Genomic DNA, 22262 nt, shown 5'->3' on the forward strand with positions numbered 1-22262 from the left:
AACACCATGAAAATCAAATTTAATTTAAAATTGCCTTTAAAAACATGTAGATGTAAATCTAACATTTAAGGACTTTTGAAAACTACAATACACTAATGATTAAAATCAAAGAGGACTTACATGGGAGAAACACCTTGTTTGAGGATAGGAAGATGAGACCTAGTAAAAGATGTCAATTCTCCCCAAATTGATACACAGGTTTAATGCAGCTCCTACCTAATATCGCAAGATTTTTTTTTTTTTTGTAGATATAGTTAAGATGATTTAAAAACTCATAACTAAGGGGCACCTGGGTTGCTCAGTTGGTTAAGCACCAGACTCTTGATTTTGGCTCAGATCATGATCTCAGGGTCCTGGGATCTAGCCCCATGTTGGACCCCATGCTCGCTCAGTGGGGTATCTGCTTCAGAATTCTCTGTCCCTCCCCCTGTTCTCTAAATAGATAAACCTCTAAAAAAACAAACAAACAAACAAAAAAAACAAAAACCTCATAGCTGAAACAATTTTGAAAAGTAAAGTGGGAAGAACCAGTCTACCCAATTTCAAAATTTACTATAAAGCTACAGGTAATCAAGACAATGGGGTAATTCATGGAGGGACAGACACAGATCAACAGAACAGAGGAGACAACCCAGAAACAGACACAAATCTGCCCACCCGATTTTGGATGAAGGTGTAAATGAAAATTCTACAGAGGAAAGACTTTTCAACAAATGGTGCTAGAACAACTGGACATCTATAAGCTAAAAAAAATTATAAACCCTTGACCTGGGATCCCTGGGTGGCGCAGCGGTTTGGCTCCTGCCTTTGGCCCAGGGCGCGATCCTGGAGACCCGGGATCGAGTCCCACGTCAGGCTCCCGGTGCATGGAGCCTGCTTCCCCCTCTGCCTGTGTCTCTGCCTCTCTCTCTCTCTCTCTGTATGACTATCGTAAATAAATAAAAAATAATAAAAAAAATAAAAAAAATAAACCCTTGACCTAAATCTTATACAAATTAACTCAAAATGGGCCACAGACTTCAAGTAGAAAACTAAAAATTTTAAATTTTGAGAGAGCGTGAGGGCGAGCACAAGCAGGGGAAGCAACAGGCAGAGGGAGAGGCAGACTTCCCCTGCTGAGCAGGGAGCCCGATGTGGGGCTTGATTCCAACACCCTGGGATCATGACCTGAGCCAAAGGCAGATTCCTTAACAGGACTGAGCCACCTAAGTGCTCCAAAACTATAAAAATTTTAGGAAAAAAACCTAGGAGACAATCTTTGGGATCCAGGAGGGCTAGGTAATTCTTAGACATGATACCAAATGCACAATCCATAAAAGAAAAACCGGTAAACTAAACTTCATCAAAATTAAACTTTTGCTCTATAAAGGATATGTTAAGAGAATGAAAGAATAAACTAAAGGCTTGGAGAAAATATTTGCAAACCCAAAAAGCCAACAAAGGACTAGTATTTAGAATATATAAAGAACTCTGAGAACTAAGACCAAACAATCCAACTAGAAATGGGTGAAAAACAAGAACAGTTCACAAAATAAGCACACAAAGATACACATCAGCCATTATGTTAATACAACTGGAAACCACGAGATCTCACTATGCACCTACCAGAATGGCTAAAAAATGGTGATAATACCAAATGAGTTGAGGATTCAGAGAAACTCAATTACTCACATGCTGCTGGTGGAAACGTAGAATTGTATACTCTAAAGACATGTGGCAGTTTCTTTAAAAAACGAACCATGCAACAGCCACACGACCTAGCAACTGTAATACTGGACATTTACCTCAGAAAACCAATATCCACACAAAAACCTGTAATGAATGTTCATAGCAGCTTTATTTGGAATAGCCAAAAACTGGAAACCACTCAGATGTCCTTCCACAGGACAGTGAGTATATCAAGGAATACTACGCAGCAATCAAAAGGAATGAGCTATTGACACACGCTACAACCTGGATGTAGCTCCAGAATATAACGCTGAGTGAAAAAAGCCAATCCCGAGCGGTTACGTACTGTATGATCCCACTTACACAACATTCTTGAAATGACAAAATATTAGATTAGTGGTTGCCAGGGATTAGAGATGGGGGCCGAGGGGGTGGGGTGGGTTAACGGTATGCCAGAGGGAGAGCCTCGTGGTGGTGGGACAGTCATTTATCTAGACTGCTGTGGCAGCTACACAAATCTACCCGTGAGGACAGAGAAAGCTCCACCCACATAGTGCCAGTGTCAGCTTCTTGGTTTTGTTTTGTTTTTTTTTTTTTTGTTTTTTTTTTTTTTAGCTTCTTGGTTTTGATACTGTATTCTATGTTTAAGAGTAACCATTGAAGAAAACCGGGTGAAAGGTCCCTAGCTTGCAATTTCCTAAGAATCTGTAATGGTTTCAAAAAAGAAAGAAAAAAGGAAGAACTCTAAATGCAACTTGGTATCCTGGATTGGATCCTGCAACAGAAAAAGGACATTATTGGAAGAACTGATAAGATCCAAATAAAATCTAATTGAATTTTGTACCAATGTTAATTTTTTTAGTTCTGATAGATGTACCAGATTATGTAAAACGTTATTAGGGGAAGCTGGATGAAGAGTGTATGGAACTCTTAGGTGACTCTAAAACTGTTTCAGGGATGCCTGGCTCGCTCCATCAGGAGAGCACTTGACTCTTGATCTCAGGGTTGGGAGTTCAAGCCCCACGCCGGGTGTGAAGCTTACTTAAAAAAAAAAAATTTTTTTAAAAATTAAAATTGTTTCAAAAAACAAAATCCTGATGCCTAGAATAATCAAATCAGGCTCCCTGGAAGGGGCGGGGGGGGGGGGTTCCAGGTATCAGTATTTTTCAGTTTGCCAGGTGATTCTAATGTGCAGCCAAGGTTAAGCAGCACTGTTCAGGGAAAGATGATCGTAAAGTAGGTTTCCCACCTGGGCTTGCTCTTAGAATTCCTTGAGAAGTTGCTAAGCCAGCATGCCACTGTTCTCTGGCCTTCATTCCTAACCAGTCCTGGATAAGGGACCCAAATTCCTTTGAGAAAAGTTCCAGAAACACTCCTCCTTCCCTATCCCTTCTGCAACCCCAGGTCTCTGCAATACCCCAGTTTCTACACAGCTGAAGAACTGCAGACCGTAAATATGGGTAAAGCAGAAGAAAACAAGTGCCTTCTTGTTCCCAATTCTCTAAAACCCTGTAGCTAAGAACAGCAAAGAAGCAATGAGCTGAAATGTTTCAGAGATACAAGAAAAACTGATGTCATGTTGTCATTAAAGAAAGGGGCTGAGGATCTACCTGTTTCATAACCAAGCCCTCCCTCCCTCGCTGCTCTCCGTGAAAATTCCAGCCACGGGGGAAGGTACAAAGTCGGTTACTCTCCCTGGACCCAGCAACTGAGAAAGGTTAGGGGCAGCACACCCCTTCCTCCCCGGTGTGACCTCTCTTCTTCAAACACAGAAAATGACAATACTGTTAGTGGCAACCAAGCAGGACAGACAGAGAAGCGGAACGAGCAGCCTCCCCTGTGCCACTAGGGGCCGGCTCACTTGCTGGGGGCTCCAAGCAGCAACCTCCACAGGAGGGAGCCGGACACTGGGACATATTGGTGGGTCATCGTGCTTCAAGGTTTGGCACATGGAACAGGCTGGGGCGCGTGCTTTGAAACATGGCACCGTAAGGGAGGCCAACTAGTTCACTGCAGCCCAGGCCATGGATGTGAACCCCCAGCCACAAATAGTGCTCCTGGTTCGCTCAAAAAGTGCTGCCAGCAGCAGGTTGGCAAATTAAAAGCAAAGTGAGTATAGGTCATGGCCACATAAAGGCCGTAATCGTGCACTCACATCATGGCTTGGCCCAAAGAGGTATAAATACACTGCACTGTCACAGGGAGAAGGCTGGGTCCTAGGGACCAGAGATGACAGTGTTCTGTTCATTCCCTTCAGAAGCAGGCCCGGAAGGCTGTGCCCCAACTGACCCCCACTTCCTAAAGGAGGGCAGGACCTGCTGAAGGCTCCTGGCACTGAGGTCTGCTTCTGAGGACAGCCCAGGACCCACATCTCTAAGGGCCATCTAAAACGTGGCCTGGAGGGGATGGGGACGGGCTGACAGGAAGCCACTCCTCGGCTCTCCACTTCCCCACGTGCTTGTCCATCACCCAGACCTGGGGCTGCCTGGCAAGCAGTTAAACCCCCGGGTTCCGCCCAGGGCTCTCCTCCACTGGGAGGCCGGGTCTGCCATGGTTGGGCCCTAGAGGAGAGAGGGAAAGCAGAATTAGTATCAGTCAGGAACGGAAGCCATCAAAACCAAGTGTCAAAATCGTCTTTAGGACACGAAGGGGCAGGAAGGCTGAGGAGGCTCAGGACGCCTCAGTATCCAGGCAGAGCTGGGAGTGAGCAGTTAGGGACCCGGTCAGGCTAACTCAGCATCTCAAGAGGAAACCACTGGGAGGAGGGCTGGCCTCAATGAGAGGCAGGAAGACAGGGCAGGGGCTTCTGCTCACAGGAGGCTGAGGCTGTACACTGGGCAAGAGGAGACTGCCCTGGACACAAAAGCCCCTGCCCCAAAAGGAAGTTTTAGTTGCCACCACTAGGCAGGGATTTCATGACCTTGCCGGTCTTCCAGAAAAATGAAAGGGAAAGTAGCAACAAAGGTCAGGACGGCCCCCTCACCTCCCACCCCCGGGGAAACACCTCCCTGCCCGGGGGCAGCCGTGTCCAGGGCTCCTCCCGGCAGCTAGAGGGCTGGGGAAGGAAAGCAAAGAGAAAGCGAAAGGGAAGATATTTACCTTGGGTGTTTTCTGAAAACAAAAAATGCTCACTAGTCCACAGTCAATTATCAACTGCAGTTTCCAAATGTGCCAAAGAGGGAAAGGTCTACGGGGAAGGCTAGAGAGAGCAGAGGGGAGAGAGACAAGAGGAGACCAGCTGTGCAGCTGCGCCGGCAGGGCCACTGGGCCAGGGCAACCCCGGGGCGCACTGGGAGGGCAGGGGGGGAGGGCGGGGGGGGGGCGCCCCCGCGGCTCAGAACCAGAGGGAGCAGGAAGTGCGGCGGCGCCCGGGGCGGACTCTCCCTTGGCAATCAGCTCTGGGAATGGCCACTTTGCAGAAGTTACCCGGAGCCTGCAACGGCAGGCCAGGGGGTCAGGAAGCTTTCTGTAAAGGGCCAATTATTTTTAGGTCTTGCAGGTCGTAGTCCCTGTGGTGACACCTCAACCCCACCGACGTAGCCAAAGGCAGCCATATACAATCCACACGCACGCAGGCGGGGGCCGACACGACTGCTCCCCGGCACCAGCATAGCCAACGTGCCAACCCCTGCCGCAGGCCGTTCAAAATCATTGCGCCTTCCAAGCATCTCCATAAAGGCATTTCTCTGCCAGCGAATCTAGTGCCAAAGTCAATCCGGATGGTTCTGACCTGCGCTATTTAAGCAACGTCCCCAACGACATCTCCACGAGCATAGCGACACCGAGATCTCGTGGGGGCAGTGGAGTGCCACCTAACAGAGATAAGCTGCATCAAGACCTCAGCTGAGGCAGAGAGCAGAAAAACAGCAGGCGAGCCTTACCGGGGACAAACGGCAGGCTACACTTAGGGGAAAACCAACATGACGACCCAGAACAGGGGATGGCAATCCCTTACAACTGGCAATGAGGTCTCGGACAAACCTCACTGGCTACGATGCTGCCTCTGCGCCAAGCGGATGAGCCATTACAGACGGGAAAACGACCCACGGAGCCACTGCAGGTTACGCGTTTCCCCGCTGTCCTATCAAGGACAGCGCTCCTATCAAGTCTTTTGTAAGCCAGCATGGCATAAAGCAAAAAAACAACTACCATCTCGTAAAGCAAAATCCTCTTCCGAGTTCTTGCAGTTAGTGAGAACAGGTGCTAACCTAAGTCTTTTGTAAGAGCAAAGCGGCACAGCCAGTGAACTTTCAGGAGATACCTGTGGTTCCCTCGTAGGGTCTCCCAATGAGCAGCTGACACCACAAAAGGACTTTAAAAAAACTTTGTGCGTATAATAAAAGATGAAGTGAAGGAAAAACCACCATTCGTAGATTTAAGTCTACATCTTGTATAGAACATGTGCAGTCTGAGTAAGCAGATGAAGCCAGAAAAAAAAGTTCACATCAAAAAAACCAGAACCAAATGCTCACATCTTGAAAAAACAGTAACATACCAGCTTTTGAGACCCAAGGCTTATGCGGTGGTGGGAAGCTCTATACAAGCGGCATCACACAAAAAGGAAGATCACCACAGCGGGTAGAGAGAACTGTGATCAGCCCTAAAAGGTAGGACCGCCATGTCTCAGTGCACGTTCGCTGAGAAAGGTCCGAAACCCAGATCCAGGGTCTGAGCAGCAAGCTTCAAGCCGGGGCCCCCTTTCATCAACGCACAGAGATGGAGCACTCAGGGGCTGAGCCACAAACGTGGCCCAGGCAGGCGTTCTGTCCCTGGCACTTGCACGTCACCTCTCAGAAAGCATCTACCACAAAGACATGTGCACGTTCTCAAGCGTGGGTCTAAGGAACCGGAGCTGTTCCCTGCAGACACCACAGCCCAGAGGCTGAGGACAGGCACAGGCTCCAAGCCACAGTGCCTCGGTCTCCCTCTGCTTTTGCTTCTTCATCTGTGAAAACAGGCCGAACTACCACCTCTGAAAATGAAGTTTTCTTAGATGAGTGAGCATGAGGAAAGCTCCTAGCACAGTGCCAGGCAGAGCTGGCGTCAAGAGCTTGGTGTCCCCATTTCGAAGTGCCAGGGGCAGAAGTGTCGGAGGCCTCTCTGGAACCCCTGTGCCCCACCCCGTCCAGGCCCTGGAGAGTATCTCAGACCCCGACTCAGGAGCTCAGTCGAACAAAAGTACCTTCCTGAGCCACAAGGACAACAGAGTTCCCTAACTTTTTACCACTCCTACCCAAAGCCCACTCTCCACAGGCTCCTTTTCATCCCCCCCCCCTACACTCTTAAAGGCAGGGTTTGCTAGTCTGCAACCTACCCCACATCACAGTCTATTTCTTCTCACGTGATATTCTGGCTCACAATGGAACCCAGGGTGTAAGGGGCACGCCTTAAATATTAGCTTGACCTGAAACAACATCTCTAGTGGTGCCCTCTCTCAGCTTCTGAGCTGGTGTCCCCCAGCGAGCCACCTTCTGAGCTAGGCCCCCAGTGACCCAGGTCTTCATTTTCCAAGTGACCCAACCCTAATGCTAAATGACCAAGAGTGTCTGAACTTGACCTTATTCCCATTTAGCAGCTATTCTCTAAGTCAACCCATCCTAAATAGGTCCTCCAGAGAAGATGCTGACTGAACATACTCTGGGTGCAAGCTGGTCTACAGCGCAGGGCCATCAGTGAAAAGAGAAAAAAAGGAAAGGATGGACAGAAAGGGGGGACAAGGAAAGAAGAACACAAGGCAGAGTGAGGGCAGATAGAGTGAGTCTGTGTGACCGGCACAGGATCCACACACCCCCTTGGGCTGATACACTGCAGGATGTGGCCGTGTGGGGCTCACCTGCTGCTGGGACTGTCTTGTCACCGAGCAGCCTGGTTTGGCTGCCTGGGATGACCTGGAGGTCTGTGTTCTCCGGGGACTGTGGCAGGTTCTGGGCTCGAGTGGCCAGGAGTGCATTGAGGTACTGCAGCCGCGTGACCTGGGGGACAGAAAGCATGACTAGGCAAGTGCCACTGTGAAGTTGGATGGCGAGGAGGTACAAGGTCACACTCGTCTCCCTCCCACCAAGTACCAGGTGGGAGAGTCACACTCAGCAGGACCAAGAAAATGAAGAGCTTTAAGTGAGCTAAGAGCAAAGAACAACAATCAAGCAGTGCTATAGTAAGATGTCAAAAGGAAGGTGGGTGCGCAGTCACAGCAACGGGACTAGCAAGCACAGTCCTGCTCTGGCAAGTCTCCGAGACTCAGGGAGAACTGACTCTTAATCCATACAAACTCGGGACCGGATGGTTTAGCCCCGTGGGGGTACAAAGCTGGCTAAAGCCAGCACTGACAAGCAGCCCAGATAGTCACCTTGGGGCTCCTGGCTGGCTCAGTCAGTTAAGCCTCTGCCTTTGGCTCGGGCCATGATCCCAGGGTCCTGGGATTGGCCCTACATGGGGCTCCCTGCTCAGCAGGGAGCCTGCTTCTCCCTCTCCCTCTGCTGTTCCCTGATTGTTCTCTGTGGTTGTCAATAAATCATATTACAATCTTAAAAAAAAACAAACCCAACATAGTCACCTTGATGAGCTGCAGGTCGGAGAGGGCCCTCACGGTGTAGTCAGGACAGTATGCAGACAAGCGAGCACCATCGGCTGGCTCTGGCTGCAGGTCATGGTGGACGGACTGGAGCGAGGACACTGGGGACTGGTGAACTATCAGAAGGAACAACCAGTGATGTCTCCGGTGGGGGCAACTGCACAGTGTCTAAGATCTACCCCACTGACCCCTCTGGAGAGGGAACAGGGCTACGAGCACAGAGAGGGTGACAACCCCACCTCCTCCTGGGAAAGGCCAGGCAGGGGGAGCAGTAAGCAACGAAGAGCCCTAGACGCTGCCCCTTCCCCATCTCCACGGCCCAGAGATGAGAAAAGCCAGCCCATCCTGAAGTAGAACACCTGGCAGGAGGCGCAGGCTCCGGAAGAAGGGGAGGCCGACATCCTGGCCCCTGGAAAGCCCCAGCAAGCAGGTGGCCTGCAGCTTACCCGAGGACGGCGCTGTCAGGGCGGACACTCCGTAGTAGGTGAAGGCTCCGTTCTCGAACTTCAGGCCCTCTTTCCCGATCTCCACCTCAACCCTGCCCTGGGAGGTGTAGGGAGCGGGAGGGAGACACATGTGGACAGATTACCTCTCCTGCCAGCAGAGAGCACAAGGAGAAAGCACCAGCCCCGACTATTCAGGGACTCTGTCTGTGGACGATCCTCCCTCTCTCAGACCCCTCCCTACTGTCTAAGCGAGTGGGAGGCTCCAGTGTGGGCTCCCGGTTACCTGCAGGATGAGAATGAAATAATCCACCGGCTGGCTGCGCTGGTACAGGTAATGGTGTGCAGCCAGGCGGTTGCTCTCGTCAAACCTCACTTCCTGGTTGACGCTGGGATGCTTCAGCAGGTGCAGCAGGACCTTCTCGGAGATTCGCAGGGGGCTGAATACATCCACCTCTGCCCCATGGTGGAAAAAAGGGACAGTGTCCACTGGGCCCAGAGTGGCCTGCACAACCACACCCGACTCCTGCTGCCCCACGAGCCAAGTCACCCCCCCAACACTGGGCGGGCCGCACACCACCCGGCAGAGGCTCCCTGCCGTGGCTCGCCAGAGGTGGCGCCAGCCTGGCCCAGCTTGCAGCCATCTGGCAGAAGGAGCTGCCCTCGGGCGCCCTGAGATGCCCTCAGGGCTACAGAGAAAAGCACAGAAGTTCTCCTGGATCCTCTCCTGCTTACTGGGAATGAGGGCACCAGGGGTCTGCCCTGGAGGCCTCCTGACCCACTGACAGTGAGCAAGAGGGCAAAGAAAAGGCCCACTCTTTGCCCTCACCTCGAGACAGGAAGCGCTGGGTGGCCAAGAGCAGCTGAGGCGAGATTTTCACTTTATATTCCTCGTCAGACACCTTGAACAAGGAGAATTCCTCTTTTCGCCGGAGAGGGGCACTCAGAGGAGCAGGCTTCTTCCTGACAGTGGCATCTCCTAGGATGGTGAGAAGGCCCGCTGACGCCATCAGTAACCCTCCAATCAGTATGACCAAAGCAAGGCACGCGGCCAAAGCCTGGGGGTTCTTCTGGGGGAGACAGCGTCAGAGCCCCGGGGACACTCCCCAGCACTCCTCCTTGCTGTGCCTGCCTGCCACTCCCAGCACAGAGCAAACCTGGTACCAGGACAGAAGGGGCAGCACCCAAACTCCAGCTATCCTGAGGACGCGTGGAAAGGGACCATTCCTGTCCTCCGAGCTGGGAGAGAACATTGACATGGCACCAAGGTCGCTTGTCTAACAGGCGTCCTTGGTCATGAAGACACCCCTCACCAGAAGGCACATATCTACAGATTACGGGGGCTATGCAGCAGCAGCTAGCCTGGTATCCCCACGCTCACGGCAGTGTGAAGAACCAAACTCAAGAGCTGCACTTGGGGGAGAGACACATGGGCAAAACGATTGGCTTGATAGTAAATAGGGGTAGGGGGCTCGGTGTCCCAAGTATGCTTATGCGGCCCCGGCCATCACGTACGGGTTCTATGTCTGCCCTCAGACCTCAGCCATCCTCCTAAGAGGCAGACAACCCTCAGACATAATCACAGGCCTCAGGATCCTGTTTTGGAAAGACCCTCTAAGCAGTAAAGAATGAGATTCTTTGAGGAGAGACTTCTGTACTGTAGAAAAGAACATGAGAAAGCCAAAGGGCCAAGGAAGACGGAAGCCTGGGAAAGGCCCGTGAAGGGCAGAGCCACCATCTGCGCCAGAGAAGCCCAAGGGAGGCACTGACACCGCAAAGGCCCTGATCCGAGCCACCAAGTCTCCTCATCCTTCTCAGGTGTGGGCCCTCCTGCAAGGGACAACAGCCCGCTCCCTCCAGACCCTGGCTAGGGATCAGCTCTGACTGGAGATCCAGCCCCGTCTCAGTGACCCGGATGCACACCACACATCTCTGTAGGCTTAGAAGGCCAGTGGAACTGGAATGCTGGTGACAGTCAAGACTCACGGTAGTCCTCAGACTCATCCAGGATCTCAGACTTGATGATCTCCTCAATGACGTCCTCCAGGGTGACGAGGCCCAGCACCTCGTAGAAGGGGTCACCTTCACCCTCGTTGTTCACCTTCTGCACGATGGCCAGGTGAGACTTCCCTGGGGGAGGGTACACTCAAGATTACAACTTGCTAGGGGCCTCCCGTTTTGCCAAGTCCTACTTGGTACTAGTTCACCCAAGTGACAGAAGCCACTGCTGGTGTTCCCACAAGGTACCAGGCACTAGGGGAGACTCTTCCTAAGTTCTTACGTAAGACTGTCAACACCCTCCTGAGGATAAGCCTCACTTTACACACAAGGCCCTAAACGTCAGGTACCATGCTCACCTGCACGGGGCCACCAGGCAGTGGCAGAGCTAAGTCAGCCCAGGGCCTACATGAATGTGGTTTAGATAAGGACACGTCAGACTAGAACAGATGTGATAGAGCTACACGCACAAGGGCACTGGTTCCAGAAGTACAGGCTCCCCTAGGGCAGTCTAAGTGGGGGAACGGTGTGGGGCCACCCAGTGACTCTCCTAAGGATGTTTTCCCAATTCTGAAAGCTGTCTGTCCTTTATTTCCAGAAGCCAAGGTCCATTAAGTCATCCAGGGGGAAGATGATAAATGGTGATGCACCAGTCAGAACCCAGACTATGTGGGAGGAAGAGCAGCAGCCTAGAACTATTCACCTTCCCCCCCCTCAGGTGAGCTTCCTATTTGTTTGTCTGATAAAGAAATGGAATCTTGAACAAAGCCCAAACCTCAGAGTGCTGGGGAATGCTGAGAAAACTTCAAGAACTGTCTCTACTTTTCATCTATAAAACTTTACACCTGTCCAAAAATAACAGATTGTAAACCATATATGTAATTTTAAATTTCTGAGTAGCATTAAAAAAAAAAAAAAAAGGAAAAAAGACACAGGTGAAATTGGTAACACTAACTAATTCAATATAGCCTTCAATATATTTTAACATGCAATCAATATAAAAATACTAAAATAGGGGCACCTGGGTGGCTCAGTGGGTTAAGTGTCGGACTCTTGATTTCAGTTCAGGTCATGATCTTACGGTGGCAAGATCAAGCCCTCCCAACACGGTCCGCACTGAGTACAGAGTCTGCTTAAGATTCTCTCTCCCTTTCCCTTTGCCCCGCACCCCCCAGCACTCTTTCTCTCTCAAATAAATAAAATCTAACAATAAAAATAAAAAATATTAAAACAGGGACACCTGGCTGGCTCAGTCAGTAGACCATACGACTCTTGATCTTGGAGTTGTAAGTTCAAACCCCAGGTTAGGTATAGAGATTATTTAAAAAAAAAAAAATCTTAAAAATAAATTTCTTAAAATTTTAAATTAAAACATATTTTTTGTACAGTCTTTGCAGTCTGGTGTGTTAGGCACTTCCAGCATATGTCAGTTGAGCCCAGTTACCTTTCAAGAGCTCGACAATCATATGTGGGTGGTGGCTGCTGGACGGCGTTGTGCAGGTCTAGGATATGGAACTCAGAGAACCTCATCCCAGCTATGTCCTTCATTACTAGTGAAAAAAGTTGAGGATAAAAGCTAGCCTGGATTAACATAAGGAAGTACCTGCTTCAAGAATCTTTTGGTAAAGCAAAAGGCAAGTTCACTTCTTTGCGTGAATCATACTTTACATACCTTGGGTTTAATTACAGTGTACCGAACTGAGTTCAGAAACACACTCTCTAGAAGTCTATTTGGCATGCTCTCTGCCTCATTCTTTCAGCATCCATCCCCCACCCCCAGCATCAGGGGCAAGACCTCTGCTCCAAATTTAGATAAAATGAAAATGTCCAGTCAACCAAAAGCTATTATTATTAATAGACCACTGGCCAAATAATCAAGAAAGGAATGAGGCAGGGGAGCCTGGCTGGCTCAGTCAGTGGAGCATGCAACTCTTCATCTTGGGGTGGTGAGTTGGGTGTAGAGAAGGCTTTAAAAAAAAGAAGAAGAAAAGAAGAAAAAGGAATGAGGCTGTAAAAAAGAAAACATTTACTGTATATAAGTCATCATATTGAAGATGCCATCAATTGTGAGACACATCCTATCACAGAGATGTCGAAATACAAGACAAACAAAACACCTGTGAACTGAAGAAATGCAACTTTTAGTGCTTCAGTGCTTTATTCATCAACCTACCAGGAACAGAGTATTACTCTTATTTACAATTTGCAGAAACAACAGAGATTAAGGGAGCCTCAGTGGCTCACCCAAGTGCAAAATCGGGATCTGAACTCAGGCAGCTGGTTTCTGAATCTGTTCTCTTAACCACCACACACAACTCACTTTCACTGGGGAACAAGAGATCAAATCTTAGGAGACCCTCCCCTCTGGGTGAGTTACCCTGGGCCAAGGTACTATCTCCAGCACACGTGCCCTTCTAAAGAAAAGAAAGTAGTGTTCTTCAGGATGTTCTAACATCCTCATACATGACTACACGGTCTCCTCCCTTTCCAGGAGGAAAAGGCCAAGGGTTCCAAAGAACTATCTGCTCATTCCTACTGAGACAGAAGTACTGAATGAGGAACATAGCATTTCTAGATGCTTCCCACCCCTGGGTATTTGCGCTGGGAATGGTTCACACTGGCAGACAGGCATCACTTCTATGAGGGCCAAGGCAACCCTGCTATGTGATCTAATCTGTGAGACCAGATGAGGAAGGCTGAAGCTCGACATAACTTTTTTTTTTTAAAGACTTTATGTATTTGAGAGAGAGAACACAAATGGGAGGTGGAGCAGAGGCAGAGGGAGGAGAAGCAGACTCCTTTTTTGAGTGTGGGGGCCCAATGTGGGGCTTGATCCCAGGACCCCGAGATCATGACCTGAGCCAAAGTTAGATGCTTAACCGTCTGAGCCACTCAGGCGCCCCATCAACATAAAATCTTGATCAGATCCTGGGAACCAAAGCCCAGGTTCTAGATGACCATCTAAGAGCAGAGAGAGGGCAGCCCGGGTGGCTCAGCGGTTTAGCACCGCCTTCGGCCCAGGGCCTAATCCTGGAGACCCGGGATAGAGTCCCATGTCGGGTTCCCTGCGTGGAGCCTGCTTCTCCCTCTGCCTGTGTCTCTGCCTCTGTGTGTGTGTGTCTCTCATCAATAATAAAATCTTAAAAAAAAAAAAAAATAATAATAATAATAGCAGAGAGAACCCACTTCAGCTCCATTCTTCCGGAATGCCAGCCCCTTTGGCAGGTTACCCTTAGAACGGACTAACTTCTCCCTTGCTTGCAAACTTCTGTAAAACTGGCACAAGAGGGATCCCTGGGTGGCGCAGCGGTGTAGCGCTTGCCTTTGGCCCAGGGCACGATCCTGGAGACCCTGGATCAAATCCCACGTCGGGCTCACGGTGCATGGAGCCTGCTTCTCCCTCTGCCTATGTCTCTGCCTCTCTCTCTCTCTCTCTCTCTCTCTCTCTCTCTCTATCATAAATAAATTTAAAAAATTAAAAAAAAAAAAACTGGCACAAGATTCTCAGTGACCTGTGACCCGGGATGACTGGGTAACAGACGAAGGCAGAGCCCCTGAAAGGTCCCCCGACATGGTGGCCATGCGGTTTCATCTCAAGACAATATCTGAGGGGGTCCAGACAGCAACCATGGAAAAGCAGTAGGGGTACACAGATAACAGGCAGCTGCAGGGATTAAAAGTTTGTTTCTCATCTAAGAGGATAATATGCTCTGAAAATACAGGTGCGCACCCCCCCGCACCTCACCCCCCGCTGGCTGACTGGAAACACCCACAGGCCCCAGGACAGATGCCTGCCTCAGGCTCTCCCTGAGCACAGAGCCACAGGCAAGAGGCAGATGAAGCATCTTACCAGCATCAACCAGAAAGTCCTGAAAAACCTCTACAGAGTTTTAATTTAGTTAGGAGGCTCAAATGTGGGATCCCTGGGTGGCGCAGCGGTTTAGCGCCTGCCTTTGGCCCAGGGCGCGATCCTGGAGACCCCGGATCGAATCCCACCTCGGGCTCCCGGTGCATGGAGCTTGCTTCTTCCTCTGCCTCTCTCTCTCTTTCTCTCTCTCTCTCTCTCTCTCTCTCTCTGTGTGTGACTATCATAAATAAATAAAAATTTTAAAAAAAAGAGGCTCAAATGTATTCATAAGTTAGGTGGAAGCTAGAGAACTTTCAAAATGCCTAATTTCTAGGACATCTGTAAAAATGCAGATGGAGTTTAAATTCCTCTGCCTCCTCTTATTTTTTAAAGCAACTGTCGGAACATGTTCTAGAAGAAAAGGGCTAGGCTAACATTCCTCACAGCGGGCCTGACTCTTTTCAGAATCGTGGGGATCCTCTGATTTCTGACAATGAACCAGAACTCAGCTGCTTTAAAGCAGAGATTCTGAGAAGCTCACGCATCCTCATTCCTCCTTTGGTTGATCGTCCTTGAATATTTTCACTGGGAGGTTGACAAAGACAATGGGATTAATAGCTTTAAAGAAAAGACACATTATTTACTACAGCTCCAGAGTCCACTCTCTTCCTGGTAATATCTGTCTGCCCTAAGTAATCGGTAACATCTCAAGCCTGCACCCCAACCAAGGGGCGCCACACCAGTGAAGGCGCCTCGCCCAGATAGACAGTTCCAAACAGACAGTGCTCTGGGATGGTGGCGGCCAAGATGTGAAGGACTCCCACTTCAGGGAATTCAGAGGGCACCACCACCTCACACACTTGGCAGAGATGGGAAGGGAACTGATTTCTGTACCTCAGGCGCCATAAAGGCTGCAATATGCCCTTTGTTAGTAAGCAGAATGAAGAAAGGGCGTCAGGCTAAAAGGGACTTTAAGCAAAAATAGCTATCTGCCAAAGGAAGGAGTGCATTGCAAAGAGAAGCAGAGAGAGGCTCCAGGATGTCAGAGGAAAGACGATGCCAATTTGCCCTCAGATGGCCCTCACTTGTCAGCGGAGGAGGAAGGCGTGGAGGACTGAGGAGCTCCCTAACATCCGGGTTCCCCAGGGCTGCTTCAAGGCCACCATTCCAGAACAGGAGCAGCCTAGACCATGGGCCTCCTCTCCCTACTGGCTCCTTCCTGTCAACATCTAAACCCAAAGTCGGTCAACTTGCCCATCTTTTTTGTTTTTTAAACTTCTATTTATTTGAGACAGAGTGAGAGAGACAGCACGAGCCAGGGGCACAGGGAGAGAGAGAAGCAAGCTTCCTGCTGAGCAAGGACCCCGACGCCAGGCTCTATCCCAGAACCCCAGGATCATGACCTGAACTGAAGGCCAGACACTCAACCACTGAGCCACTCAGGTGCCTCTCAACTTGCCCATCTTAAAACCAAAGAGCAGGGATGCCTGGGTGGCTCAACAGTGGGGCCTCTGCCTTTGGCTCAGGGTGTGGTCCCAGATTCCTGGGATCAGGTCCCTCACCGGGCTCCCCACATGGATCCTGCTTCTCCCTCTGCCTGTGTCTCTGCCTCTCTGTGTGTGTCTCTCCTGAATAAATAAAATCTTTAAGAAAAATAAAAATAAAAATAAATAAAGAGCAGAAGACCTCCTCCCCTGCCAGTCCTCTCCCTGTCACTGCTCTCTGGCTTCCACTCTGCAGCCATACTTCCACGAAGGCCCATCTATGTCAGCTGTCACATCCCGTTCACTCCATCACCCCACACTGGAACACCAAATCTGCTCTTACAAAGATCAAGGGTATCTTGGCTGCTGGATCCAAATGACATGATGTTGGCCTCTGCTGATCATTTGCCTTCCCTTGGTTAAGTGGTCTCTTCCCTTAGCTTCTAGGACATTCTGAACTCCCAAGCTCTCCTCAGCAGCTCTCCTCTGTTACCCTCCACCCCTTATACGCTTGTGCCCTCAGGGGTTTGGGCTTTTTGCACCCCTTCTGTGGCTTAAGGGACCACTACTGTACCACCAACCAAATCTTTATCTTCATTGGGCCGCAGCATAGACAAATTTCAATGTCCAGAACAAATTCACAGGTGCCACCCTCCCCCACCATTATGACCTCCTTTCTCTGTAGGTGCTCTGCCTCAGGGAAGAGCAACAACACCCCAAGCAAGAAACCCAGGCCTCACCCTTAGCTCCTCCTGCTCGCTCCAGAGCTCCTCAGCCAACCACAGGGCCCTCTCAATTCCACCTCCCAAAGTTGTCCTGGATCTCCTTTCCCGGCCCACTGCACGTCTTTGTTCAGCCTTTGATCATTTCTTAGCTGGACCCCCTACTCACTGTTCTCCATATCAGTCAGTGCTCTGCTCAAAGTCAGCGCCCTGGAGGATCCAGTCCAGCCATCCCAGAGTCTCAAGCTGGGATGTGGCAGGGGCGGGCTGGAACCCACCTCTGCACACTCCAGGGCTGGCAGTTCTGGCCACCAGGCCACAAGAACCTCTACTGCCTCGAGCACTACAATGGCCCAGATGGAGTACTCACCACCAGAGATCAGAGACCCCACCTGGGCATCCCCTCCCCACAGAGGAACTGCATGACCACTTTCTGGGAGAAAGAGCCATGAGCACCCAAGAGATGCTCTAGCAAGCTGTCAGAGCTGCACAGCAAAGCCTCCCCACTCAATCCTCAGGTACAGTAAGGATAGTAACTGCCCAACTTTTCAATACCAAGCCCTGACTAATTATACTCTTGTGGCCTGGGGCCAGCAGACTTCACAGCTGCCAGGAAGATCAGGGGATCTTCTCTCTTCCCAGCCTCACATTATGCAGCCTTTAGGGTCAAGCCCATCCAGAGCCCTGGTGTGTCCGCCGTCCTCATCCTGTAGGAGTGCAGGAGTGAGAAGCATGGCTGGTGGACAAAAAGCAGCCACGCTCTGGGGAGCACACCCACGCCTTAGGATGGAGAGGACTACAGAGGAACCCACACCTTCACACTTGGAGGTTGGGTCTCCATGTTTACCCATGTGACCTTAGAGTTGCTCAGATAAACCAAGGTAAGAGGAGGTGAACTGTAGAGTTAAGGGAGACACCAAAAGATCTCACTCAGTCTTAGAAGAGGGGAAGTTAAAAAAAAAAAAAAGAAAAGAAAGAAAGAAAGAAAAGGGGGAGACTAAATCAGCATCCATAAGGTTCCTTCTGGCGAAATCAAAGTGGAAGTTTCTTCCACACCTGCAGAAAATCAGGCATCATCCCTTCTGTTATCAGCAAGGCAGCAGCCCATCAGAGACCTTAAAACCACGATCCCTGGAAACTTCACAGGCCCAGCTATTTTGACACTGTGTGCGCAGGTGATAACATCCAGGTGTCTGGAGACTATCCTCTTTTCTATTTAAGAGTATAGGCCTGTTAACAAAGCCAAAGCCCACAAAAATGACCCTGAAGGAAAAAGCTGATGAGTCAAATGGACACGGCTCCCCAAATCAGGCCTAGCAGGAAAAGGGGGATTTTGCTTTCTAGGGCGCCCCGAAGAGGCCACTGAGCCCTGTGAGGCCATCATCTCAAAGGGCCCTGGGAGGGACCGACCTCCCAAAGGATGGGACCCTTTCCCTCGAGGCTTCCATAACTCCCCCCGCCCTTTCTTCCAGCGGAGGGCGCTGGCATTCGTGCCCCCTCCCCGATGTCCCGCAGTTACCTCGTTTGAACTCCTCCAGGACGGCGTCCAGCTTGGTGTCGTTGAAGACGAAGTGGAGCGGATGGTTGTAAAAGCGGGTGATGGTGCTGAGCGGCGTGCAGTCTTCGGGATCCACGAAGGCCAGGTCCTTGAGGTACAGCATGTCCACGATGTTGGAGCGCTCCTCCTCGTACACCGGGATGCGCGTGTGGCCGCTCTGCATGATGCTGGCCAGGACGCCGAAGTCCAGCACGGCGCCGGCGTCCAGCATGAAGCAGTCCTCGAGCGGCGTGAGCACATCCTCCACGGTCCGACAGCGCAGCACGCCCTTGCTGAGGTCGCTGTAGGGGTCGCCGCCGCCGCGGGCCAGCTCCAGCACGCGCTCGCGCAGCCGCCCGGGCCGCGCCGCCAGCTCCAGCAGCTGGCCCACGGGCAGCGCCACCGGCAGGGTCAGCAGCACGGCCAGGCGGCTGAGCAGCAGCGCGCGCGGCGCCAGCGCCAGCGCCCAGCGCCCGCTCACGGCGGCCGGCACCACCTCGCCCACGAGGAACACGAGCCCCGCGCTGCCCAGCACGGCGGGCACGGCGCGCTGGCCGGCCGCGCGGTACAGCAGCACCGCCAGCGCCGCCTGCGCCAGGCTGGCCAGCAGCAACAGCGCGCCCAGGGCGCAGCCGGCCCAGCGCCGCGCGGGCTCCAGGCGCCGCGCCGCCGCACGCTCGGCCTCCGTGCCGCTCTCGCGCAGCACCTGCACCTCGGCGGGCGCCAGCGCCAGCGCGCTCAGCTGCAGGCCCCGCGCCAGCGCCGCCAGCGCCAGCAGCCCCGCCGCCCCCAGGCCCAGCGCCCAGGGCGGCGCCGCCTCCTCCGCGGCCGCGCCGCCCGGCTCCACGCGCACCGCCAGCAGCGCCGAATGCGGGCGCACGGCCTCGGCGCGCAGGCGCAGCAGCGCGCTCCACTCGCCCGCGGGGGCCGCCACCTCCCGGGCCGCCGAGCCGCCCGGCTCCCCGCGCACCGCCAGCAGCCCCGAGTGCGGGCGCGCGGCCTCGGCGCGCAGGCGCAGCAGCGCGCGCCACTCGCCCGCGGGGGCCGCCGCCGCCGCCGCCGCCGCCGCCGCCGCCTCCTCCCCGGGCGTCGCGGCCGGCCCGCCCTCGGGGCAGCCCGCCCCCTCGGGGGCCACCCAGGACCAGGAGCTGTTGGCCAAGCCCGAGCCGAAGAGGCGCAGGCGGAAGGCGGCCTCCGGGGCGGCCCGCGCCTCTCCTCCGCGCGCCCACCCCGCGTCCGCGTCTCCGTCTTCCTCCAGACAGACGCCCAGCACCCGCGGGCCCGACGCGGCCTCCCCGGCGGCGACGCCCAGGCACAGCGCGGCGAGCAACCAGCCTCGACGAGCCGCCGCCGCCGCCGCCGCCGCCGCCATCGCCTGCTGCCCCCTCTCGGCCTCCCGCGCAGCCTACCCCTCCGCCTCCCCCGGCCCAATGGTCGCCGGCCTTGGCGCCTCCTCCGCCAATAGGCGGCGGGCGAGGGCGGGCCTCAGGGTCGGACTAGGCTGCGCCGGGGAGTAAACAAGCGGCGGCGCGATCCCGGGGCGGGCCGGGGGCGTGGGGCTGCGCGCCCCGCGGGGCTCGGCCGCGGCTCCCGGGGCGAGGGGCGGCCGGCGACCCGGGCGGCCGGTTCCCGCGGGCCTTGCCGGCGCGCCCCGAGGCCGCACCTGCGCTCTGGGAAGCCGGGGCGCGGAGCCAGACTTCCAGTGAGTGGCGGACGCACCGTTTCTTGGGGAAGGGCTCCGCGGACCACTGACCTAGGGGCGAGCGGAGCTCCAGGAGCCGGTGCCCCGACGTCGGGAAGCTCAAGCTTCTTACGGCTGATTGCGCCCGACTGTGCTCTGTAGGTCTGGGGACGTGAGACCTAGCCCTTTGCCTTCACGGACCTTGCATTCCTGCCAGAGAGAACGACGGTAATTCTGTAAACCCAGGAAATCGCTACCTCACTGGATCCTCAAACTACTTTTACAGGAGAAAAGTGAAGCGTGCCTTAGCATGGATGCAGGATCCAACACGACCTACTACCCTGGTCACCTTTCCAGCCACGTTAGCAGAGGGCAGCGCGGTCAGAAATTCCTGTTACCGGCCACTCTACTTCTAGCAGATAATCCTTGGGAAAATATCTCTCGGGAACAAGAACTATTCAACAGGATCCTTACTAGAGAGTTACTTTAGAAGGCAGTATGGTTCATTGACGGTATGGAATGTTTTTCATCCGTTGTGCATGATCTTTATATGACCGGAATGAGACAAACTGAACAAGTCTTTTCTACAAGGATCCAGATTGTTTTTGTATGTTTTCTTTACATTTTTGTGTATTTTCAAATTTCCTAACAAAAGTAGACTTTGATAAGGGTGCACATCTACATGTCATTTAAAATTTTCCTAAGGATTCTACAGAAACACATTTGCTAGGTCATGAAAATAGTAAGAAAAAGTGTAGGCACTGTGACCACAATTAAGTAAAACGGGTGGAAGGCAACATGCAAAAATGAGCAGATCCATTGTGAATAATCAAAAGAAAAAATACTTTGTGAAAAACTCCTCAAAGGATGGTGAGAATGTCTCTTCAACATTGTAAATTCAGCACTGTGACTAGGCCAACCATGTCTCCATGTTTTTGGTTTTTATTATGTAGAGGGTGCTATGCCTCACTTACGGAGCCGGCAGAAGCAATGACACTACTGAGCCTTTCCACTGGATCAGCATGCCTCCTTTGAAGAAAAAAAATTATGGATTCACACTTCTGCCTCCCAAGTCCACATAAAACGTTGACACTGAAATAGAATGGATGACATACTTGAAAGTTATGTGCCTTAAACTTTATTAATTAGCAAAGAGGGACGCCTGGGTGGTTCAGCGGTTGAGCATCTGCCTTTGGCTCAGGGTGTGATCCTGGATTCCCAGGATCAAGTCCCACATCAGGCTCCCTGCATGGAGCCTGCTTCTCCCTCTGACTGTGTCACTGCCTCTCTTTCTGTGTCTCTCCTGAGTAAATAAAATCTTTTTTAAAAAAAGATAATATACAAATCCTCATTTTCATATCTGACAAACGCTATGGAGAGAAACAAAGCAAGATAAATGGACAGAGGGACTGAGGCCACGCTGTTTTAGATGAGCTGACCGGGGAAGTCTTCTGCAAGGAGATGACATTTGAACGGAAGCTTAGATGAAGTGAGGGGGTGAGCCTCACAAAGACTTGGGAGAAGAGTGTTCCATGTGGTGGAGACAGGAAATCCAAAGGTCCTGGCATGACTGTCTCCCTCAGGGACTCTTCCTCACTACACTTACTGAGGGGTTGGTGGCACCTGGCACATAGCAGGACCTAACACATGTGTGGAACATATGGGCGGATGAAATTTATTCTCATGTCTACCTATATACACCAGCTTTTGCATCTGTGATTTTATCTGAAATGTCCTTTTTTCTCCCGAAGTGTATCCTTTTTTTAAGCACTAGCCACCATCTGTCTGCTCTGGTAAGCCTGGCTAGCCTGGGCCCCTGGTCACAGCACACTTGATTACACACCACAGCCACACAGTACAGTGCGTATGGGCACCACGTGAGTCTGCACGCAGATACCTCAGGAGTGGATGCAGTGGGGTGACTCTCAGAGGGGCTCTTCAGGGGTTGAGCTGTCCAACTTTGAGGCCACCACCAGTTCATGAGCAAGGACAAAAAGGCAACTGCATGTTACAAAACAATGCAATCCTCCTTTTGGATCAAGCTCTTTTCTCCTTCAGTCCCCGGGGGACAGGGGAGGGGCTGTGTGCCCACTCTAACCACCTCCTCCAGTAGCTGCAGGCAGAAGACTATGGTGTCCATTTTTACAAGATTCCTCATTGTGGCAATTGAGCACACTTGCCCTGTACAGCTAACAGCAACTGCTGTGACAACAACCTTGATTATATAGATCTCATTGTAGATCTCATTTCTGCTTCCTTTCTATTGTTAAACAGTCCCAGAATACTTGCCCCTTGCCCTGTCATAGGTGAC

The 22262-nt window shown here is 52.0% G+C and overlaps 1 protein-coding gene across 1 annotated transcript; it reads right to left on the reverse strand.

The window, feature by feature from the left end:
* Window positions 1–2: 2 nt before the first annotated feature.
* On the reverse strand, window positions 3–22211 carry CNNM3 (cyclin and CBS domain divalent metal cation transport mediator 3). Its single transcript, XM_055329352.1, has 9 exons — window positions 19290–22211; window positions 18253–19178; window positions 10669–10812; window positions 9512–9661; window positions 8969–9138; window positions 8686–8782; window positions 8222–8355; window positions 7502–7640; window positions 3–4229 (listed from the first exon to the last, which is right to left on the reverse strand). The coding sequence occupies exons 1-9, from the start codon at window positions 19640–19642 to the stop codon at window positions 4165–4167; spliced, it is 2178 nt and encodes a 725-aa protein (XP_055185327.1). The 5' UTR covers window positions 19643–22211; the 3' UTR covers window positions 3–4164.
* Between the last annotated feature and the right edge of the window lie 51 nt (window positions 22212–22262).

Source organism: Nyctereutes procyonoides, unplaced genomic scaffold, assembly GCF_905146905.1.
Source record: "Nyctereutes procyonoides isolate TBG_1078 unplaced genomic scaffold, NYPRO_anot_genome, whole genome shotgun sequence".
Lineage (NCBI taxonomy): Eukaryota > Metazoa > Chordata > Mammalia > Carnivora > Canidae > Nyctereutes > Nyctereutes procyonoides.